Source organism: Poecile atricapillus, chromosome 35 (genome assembly GCF_030490865.1).
Source record: "Poecile atricapillus isolate bPoeAtr1 chromosome 35, bPoeAtr1.hap1, whole genome shotgun sequence".
Classification (NCBI taxonomy): domain Eukaryota; kingdom Metazoa; phylum Chordata; class Aves; order Passeriformes; family Paridae; genus Poecile; species Poecile atricapillus.
In genome coordinates, this window is record NC_081283.1 from 3,067,931 (window position 1) to 3,075,485 (window position 7,555).

At 66.9% G+C, this 7,555-nt stretch overlaps 1 protein-coding gene across 1 annotated transcript; it reads left to right on the top strand.

Annotated features, from left to right (window-relative positions):
• Positions 1-26: 26 nt before the first annotated feature.
• On the top strand, positions 27-5,719 carry SMUG1 (single-strand-selective monofunctional uracil-DNA glycosylase 1). The gene is made up of 4 exons (XM_058861139.1): positions 27-165; positions 1,187-1,627; positions 2,718-3,280; positions 5,614-5,719. Exons 2-4 carry the CDS (start codon positions 1,334-1,336, stop codon positions 5,717-5,719), a joined length of 963 nt encoding a protein of 320 aa, XP_058717122.1. The 5' UTR covers positions 27-165; positions 1,187-1,333.
• Positions 5,720-7,555: the final 1,836 nt, after the last annotated feature.

The following is a 7,555-nucleotide window of genomic DNA, read 5'->3' on the forward strand; positions in this document are numbered from 1 at the left end:
GTTTTGGGGGGGTTTTTGGGGGACGTTTTCCCGCCGCAAAGCGCGATGGGAAACTCCGCGCGCAGACAAAGGAGCGGCCCCGCCCCCCCCATCGCGCGCGGTGCACGCCGGGAAGGGGCAGCGCGCGCGGGGGGGCGGGGCTTGGCGGGACCGGCGCGCGCTCAGGTGGGCTCGCGGCGGGGGTCGTGACGTCACCGGGGGGGTCCGTGTGACGTCACGGGGGGGGAACAACCGGGGGTGAGGAATTGAGGGGGACACCGGGGGGGGGGAAGGGGACACTGGGGGGGCTCTGAACGGGCGGTGGGGGGGGTGGGGTCGGTTTGTCACCGCCAGCGTGTCCTGTCCCCCCCCCCCCCCCGGGACTGCCCTGTCCCCCCCCGGGACTGCCCTGTCCCCTCCTGTCCCCCCCCCCGGGACTGCCCTGTCCCCTCTGTCCCCTCCTGTCCCCCCCCCGGGGCTGCCCTGTCCCTTCTGTCCCCTCCTGTCCCCCCCCGAGGCTGCCCTGTCACCCCCCCGGGGCTGCCCTGTCACCCCCCGGGACTGCCCTGTCACCCCCCGGGACTGCCCTGTCCCCCCCGGGGCTGCCCTGTCACCCCCCGGGACTGCCCTGTCACCCCCCGGGACTGCCCTGTCCCCTCTGTCCCCTCCTGTCCCCCCCCCGGGACTGCCCTGTCCCCCCCCGGGACTGCCCTGTCCCCCTCTGTCCCCTCCTGTCCCCCCCCGGGACTGCCCTGTCCCCTCTGTCCCCCCCCCGGGGCTGCCCTGTCCCCTCTGTCCCCTCCTGTCCCCCCCCGGGGCTGCCCTGTCCCCCCGTGTCCCCTCCTGTCCCCCCGTGTCCCCCTCCTGTCCCCTCGTGTCCCCTCTGTCACCGCCGCGGTCCCTCTGTCCCCCTCTTGGGCTCCGCTGTCCCTTCTGTCCCCCCCTCGTGTCCCCCCCTCTGTCCCCCCCGTGTCCCCCCTCTGTCCCCCCGTGTCCCTCCCTCTGTCCCCCCCCCCGTGTCCCCCCCCGTGTCCCCCCGTGTCCCCCCTCGTGTCCCCCCCTCTGTCCCCCCCGTGTCCCCCCTCTGTCCCCCCGTGTCCCTCCCTCTGTCCCCCCCCCGTGTCCCCTCCGTGTCCCCCCGTGTCCCCCCGTGTCCCCCCCGTGTCCCCCCGTCCCCGCGGCCAGCGCGTCCCCGCTGTCCCCGCAGGCGATGTGGGATGGAGCGGGAGGAGGAGGAGGAGGAGGAGGAGGCTGAGGAAGGCCCGGGAGCCGCGCGGCCGGTGGGGCCGAGGATGAGGATGAGGAAGGACGCGGGGCTGGCGGAGCGGGCGGGGCCGCTGGGACGGCGGTGAGGATGAGGATGAGGATGAAGATAAGGCTGATGAAGATGATGAGGATGATGAGGATGAGGATGATGAGGATGAGGATGAGGAAGGCGTGGCGGGCCGGTTCCTGGCGCTGGAGCGGGCGCTGTCGGGAGCAGCTGCGGGCGCTTGCCGCCGCCGGGGCCGCCGGTGGCCGCCGTGTACGCCCGCTCGAGTACGCGTGGGAGCCGCACCGGAGCTTCGTGCGCCGCTACCTGCGCTCCCCGAAACCCATCCTCTTCCTCGGCATGAACCCCGGGCCCTTCGGCATGGCCCAGACCGGGGTCAGCACCGCCGCGCGGGGAAACTGAGGCACCGGAGCGCTCAGGGGGGGCTCACGGGGGAGGGAAACTGAGGCACGGGGAGGTTCGGGGGGTGTTCGGGGGGTTCTGGGGGGAAGTAGAGGAGGGAAACTGAGGCAAGGGGACGTTTTGGGGGTCCCCAGGGAGTCCCGGGGCGTCCTGCAGGGCAGCAGAGGAGGGAAACTGAGGCACGGGGAGGTTTTGGGGGGTTCCTGGGGGGTGCCATAGGGAGGGAAACACTGGGGGTGGGGTGGGGTGGGGGTCCCTGGGTGTGTCGGGGTCCCTGGGGCTGGGGTCACTCTGGGTGGGGGTCCCTGGGTGTCTCGGGGTTCCTGGGTGTGTCGGGGGTCCCTGGGTGGGGGTCCCTGGGTGTCTCGGGGTCCCCCTGGGTGGGATGGGGGTCCCTGGGGATGGATGGGGGTCCCTCTGGGTGGGCTGGGGTCTCTGGGTGGGGGTCCCTGGATGTGTCGGGGTCCCTGGGTGTCTCGGGGTCCCTCTGGGTGGGGGTCCCTGGGTGTCTCGGGGTCCCTGGGTGTCCCCCCCGCTCTGACGCCCCCTCCCCTCCTGTCCCGTCCCGCAGGTCCCGTTCGGGGAGGCGCGGCTGGTCCGGGAGTGGCTGGGGGTGTCGGGGTCCCTGGGTGGGCTGGGGTCCCTCTGGGTGGGGGTCCCTGGATGTGTCGGGGTCCCCCTGGGTATGGTGGGGGTCCCTGGGGATGGGTGGGGGTCCCCCTGGGTGGGCTGGGGTCCCTCTGGGTGGGGGTCCCTGGGTGTCCCCCCGGCTCTGACGCCCCCTCCTCTCCCGCAGGTCCCGTTCGGGGCGGCGCGGGTGGTCCGGGAGTGGCTGGGGGTGTCGGGGTCCCCCTGGGTGGGCTGGGGTCACTCTGGGTGGGGGTCCCTGGGTGTCTCGGGGGTCCCCTGGGTGTGGTGGGGGTCCCTGGGGATGGGTGGGGGTCACTCTGGGTGGGATGGGGTCACTCTGGATGGGGGTCCCTGGGTGTGTCAGGGTCCCTCCGGGTGTCTCGGGGTCCCCCTGGGTGTCCCCCCGGCTCTGACGCCCCCTCCCGTCCCGCAGGTCCCGTTCGGGGCGGCGCGGGTGGTCCGGGAGTGGCTGGGGGTGTCGGGCCGGGTGCTGAAGCCCCCCCAGGAGCACCCCAAGCGCCCGGTGCTGGGGCTGCGCTGCCCGCGGGCCGAGGTCAGCGGCTGCCGCTTCTGGGGGCTGATCCGGAGCCTGTGCCCGGAGCCGCGCTCCTTCTTCCGCCACTGCTTCGTGCACAACCTCTGCCCCCTCCTCTTCCTCGCCGCCTCCGGCCGCAACGTCCCCCCCCCGGAGCTGCGGCCGCCGCAGCGGGAGCGGCTCCTGGCGACCTGCGGCTCGGCGCTGGTGGCCACCGTGCGGGCGCTGGGCGTGCGGCTGGTGCTGGCCCTGGGGCGAGTGGCGGAGCTGCGGGCGCGCCGGGCGCTGCGGGGAGCGGGGCTGGCCGTGCCCGTGCGGGGCATCCCGCACCCGTCCCCCCGCAACCCCCGCGCCAACCGCGGCTGGGAGAGCCAGGCCCGGGAGAGGCTGCGGGAGCTCGGGGTGCTGCGGCTGCTGGGGGTGGGCGAGCAGGGGGGAGAGCCCGGGGGGGAGCTGGAGTGGTTGGGTCAGGCGGGGGATGGGGAGGAGGGAGTCCTGCCTCAGTTTCCCCGATCAGAAACGGGGGGACAGGGGAGTGATGGGTCCCTGCCTCAGTTTCCCCGATCAGAAACAGGGAGACAGGGGAGTTATGGGTCCCTGCCTCAGTTTCCCCGCTCAGAAACAGGGGGACAGGGGATTGACGGGTCCCTGCCTCAGTTTCCCCGCTCAGGAGCACCGGGGGTGGAAGTCGGGGAATCCCTGCCTCAGTTTCCCCGCTCGGGAATGGATGGACAGGGGAGTGATGGGTCCCTGCCTCAGTTTCCCCGATCAGAAACAGGGGGACAGGGGAGTGGCGGGTTCCTGCCTCAGTTTCCCCGCTCAGAAACTCGGGGGATGGAAGTCGGGATGTCCCTGCCTCAGTTTCCCCGCTCGGGAACGGGGGGACAGGGGATTGATGGGGCCGTGCCTCAGTTTCCCCGCTCAGGACGGGATTTAGGGCAGCACTACAGGGCCGAGGAGGAGCCCAGGCTCCAAATTCCCCAGTTGGGGACGGGGGGGGTGGAGGTCGGGGGGTCCCTGCCTCAGTTTCCCCGCTCAGAAACTCGGGGGGTGGAGGGCGGGGGGTCCCTGCCTCAGTTTCCCCTCTCAGAAACTCGGGGGGTGGAAGTCGGGGGGTCCCTGCCTCAGTTTCCCCGCTCAGAAACAGGGGGACAGGGGATTGACGGGTCCCTGCCTCAGTTTCCCCGCTCAGAAACTCGGGGGGTGGAGGTCGGGGGGTCCCTGCCTCAGTTTCCCCGCTCAGGACGGGATTTAGGGCAGCACTACAGGGGCGAGGGTGGATCCGTGCCTCAGTTTCCCCACTCGGGAGCCGGGGAGCCGGAGGTTGATGGGGCCGTGCCTCAGTTTCCCCACTCGGGAGGGGCTTTAGGGTTCCTTTAGGGGGTGGGGGGGGGGGGGGGTCCTGCCTCAGTTTCCCCGCACGGGGATGGTGCTCAAGGGGCGGGGGGGGGGGGAGGTCGTGCCTCAGTTTCCCCTGAGGAAGAAGAGGGGGGGAGGGGTCACGTGACGCTGCCTCGCGGCGTTTTCTGTGGAATTTGCAATTAAAAAACGGCGAAATTGGTAAAAAACACAAGGAAAGAGGCGCGGGGGGGGCGGGAATCGAACCGGGACCGAACCGAACCGGGGCTCCCGGGGCTGTACCGGGGGTCTCTGGGCCGAACCGGGACCGAACCGAACCGGAGGTTCCGGGGCTGTACCGGGGACTCTGGGCCGAACCGGGCCGGGCCGAACCGGGGGTCTCTGGGCTGTACCGGGGGTCCCTGGGCTGTACCGGGGACTCTGGGCCGAACCGGGCCGGGCCGAACCGGGGACTCTGGGCCGAACCGGGGCTCCCGGGGCTGTACCGGGGTCCCTGGGCTGTACCGGGGGTCCCTGGGCCGAACCGGGCCGGGCCGAACCGGGGCTCCCGGGGCTGTACCGGGGTCCCTGCGCTGTACCGGGGGTTCCGGGGCCGAACCGGGCCCGGCGGTGCCGCTGGGCGGGCGCGGCTCTGCGGGGAGAAACCGCCAGAGGGAGACAGAGCCCCGGGACCGGGAATGGAACTGGAACCGGGACCGGGACCGGGATTGGGACTGAACCGGGATTGGAACCGGGACCGGGACCGGGACCGGGACTGGGACTGGAACCGGGACTGGAACCGGGACCGGGAATGGGACTGGAACCGGGACCGGGGCCGGGACCGGGAATGGGACTGGAACCGGGACCGGGACCGGGACTGGGACTGGAACCGGGACCGGGACCGGGAATGGGACTGAACCGGGACCGGGACTGAACCGGGACTGGAACCGGGACCGGGACTGAACCGGGATTGGAACCGGGACCGGGACTGGAACCGCGACTGGCACTGGCACCGGGACCGGGATTGGGATCGGAACCAGGACCGGGACCGGGATTGGGATCGGAACCGGGACCGGGACCGCTCCATTCCCGGTACAGCCCGGGCGGGTCCCCGGAGCCGGAGCTTTGCTGTGGGGTCGGGATCCCCGGATTTGGGATTTGGGATCCCCGGATTTGGGGGTTGGGATTTGGGATGCCGGGTTTGGGATTTGGGGTTTGGGGTTTGGGATCCCGGGTTTGGGATTTGGGATTTGGGATTTGAGATCCCGGGTTTGGGGTTTGGGATCCCCGGATTTGAGATTTGGGATTTGGGGTTTGGGATCCCCGGGTTTGGGATCCCCGGGGTCTCAGGACCGAGCGTTCCCCGCTCCCGCCCCAATCCCGAGGGATTCCCGTGGGTTCCCCTCCCCCCGGAGCGGATTTGGGGGGGATTTTCTCCCCTCCCCCCCTTCCCCAGCCCCATTTTGGGGCAGAACGAGGCAAAACCGGGAATTCGGCGCTGGGAGCGCAGGATCGATCCCTCCTTTCCCAGGATCCTCTCCCAGATTTCAGCGCGGGGTTGATTTATCCCCGGGATTGATGTCTCCGATAATCCCGTAATTCATCTTTATTGGATCCGCTCCTTTTTCCTCTCCCTCCCCCGGGCGGAATTCCCGGTTCCAGCAGCTCCGGGAGAGATTCCCCCGCTGGAGACGGGAAAAACGGGGAGGAATAAAAAGAAACCGAGAAATAAATTGGAATTCCCGGGGTGTTCTGGGCTGAAATCCTGGAATTTCGGGAAGGAAAAGGATCCCGGGGGGGGGATCCCCTCAAATCCCAAAATCCGGGGGGAACCTCGGGGGTCGCGGGGGGGAGAAATCCCAAAATTCCTTCCCGGGATGGGACCCCCGACCCCTTTTCCCCCCCTTTCTGCTTCCCTCCTCTTTATTTTCCCCCTTTTCCACCTTTTTTTTCCCCATTTCCCACCTTTTCCCCCCCATTTTTCCACCTTTTTTATTTCCCGAGAAAACACCGCCTTTTTTCCCCATTTTTCCAGAAAATCACATCCCTTTTTCCCCCAATTTTTCCCTTTTTTCCCTATTTTTTCCCCAAGTTTTCCCCAATTTTTCCCCAAATTTTCCCATTTTTTTCCCAATTTTTTCCCCATTTTTCCCCCAATTTTTCCCCAATTTTTCCCCCATTTTTCCCAAAATCTTCCCCATTTTTCCCCCAATTTTTCTCCAAATTTTCCCAATTTTTTCCCCAATTTTTCCCCAAATTTTCCCCATTTTTTCCCCAAGTTTTCCCCAAATTTTCCCCAATTTTCCCCCATTTCCCCCCCATTTTTCCCCAAATTTTCCCCATTTTTTCCCCAAATTTTCCCCAATTTTCCCCCATTTCCCCCCCATTTTTCCCCCATTTTTTCCCCACTTTTCCCCATTTTTCCCCCCATTTTTCCCCCATTTCCTCCCCCATTTTTCCCCCATTTTCCCCTCAGGAAAACACCTTTTTCCCAGTTCCCTCTTCCACTTTTTTCCCCCCTTTTCCCCAAATTCCCCCCGTTTTTCCCAGGAAAACGCCCCCCCCTCCCCCCCGCGACCTCCGCGACCCCCGGCCCGCCCTTCCCCCACCCCGGCCCCTCCATGGATTTTCTGGAAAACTCCTGGAATTCCTTCCCGGCGGGCTCGGCTCCCATCTGCCCGCGCCCCGCCGAGCCCAAATCCCGGGATTTGATGGATTTTTCCAGGGAAGCGGCGCCCGCCGGGGGCGGGAGGGGCCGGGAGGGGGGAAAAGGGGGGGGGGAAATGGGGGGAAAATGTGGGAAAAAGGGAATTTTCCGCCGCGGGTTGGGATCCGGGGGTCCTGGAAGGGGGAAAAGGCGCCGATCCCGCTGGGATTGGGGTGGGAAGGGAGGGGGAGGAATTTGGGAGCAGGGTGGGAATTTTTTTCCTGGCTGGATTTCAGCTCTGGGATCGGGGGAGGGAAAATTGAGGGGGGAAAAGGTCGGAAAATGCCCCAAAAAAACCCCAAATCCTGAGCTTGGCACCCCCGGGATTCCCCTGAATCCCAACCCCAAAAATTCCCCCAAATTTCCGTCCCCTCAAATCCCGAAATGACCAAACCCCGGATCCCAAATCCCAACCCTGGAATTCCCAGCCCCCAAATCCCAATTCCCAAATCCCCACCTGGAAACCAAAATTGGGTTGGGATGATGGGATGGGACCCCCGGCATCCCAAAAATCCCTTTTCCCACTAAAAAAAAACCCCAAATGTCCCTTAAACCCCCCGAAATCTGCTCCAAACTCTGGGATTGGGATCTGCGGGACTGGGATTTGTGGGATTTGGGATTTGTGGGATTTGGATTTGTGGGATTTGGATCTGTGGGATTTGGATCTGTGGGACTTGGGATTTGTGGGATT

Bases quoted from the DNA above. Each gene is read 5' to 3' on its own strand.
- SMUG1 (XM_058861139.1), top strand. From the start codon at position 1,334: ATGAGGATGAGGATGAAGATAAGGCTGATGAAGATGATGAGGATGATG. The intron at 1,628-2,717 runs GTCAGCACCGCC...CCCGTCCCGCAG, and splicing joins TCGGCATGGCCCAGACCGGG to GTCCCGTTCGGGGCGGCGCG. The intron at 3,281-5,613 runs GTTGGGTCAGGC...CCCCTTCCCCAG, and splicing joins CCCGGGGGGGAGCTGGAGTG to CCCCATTTTGGGGCAGAACG.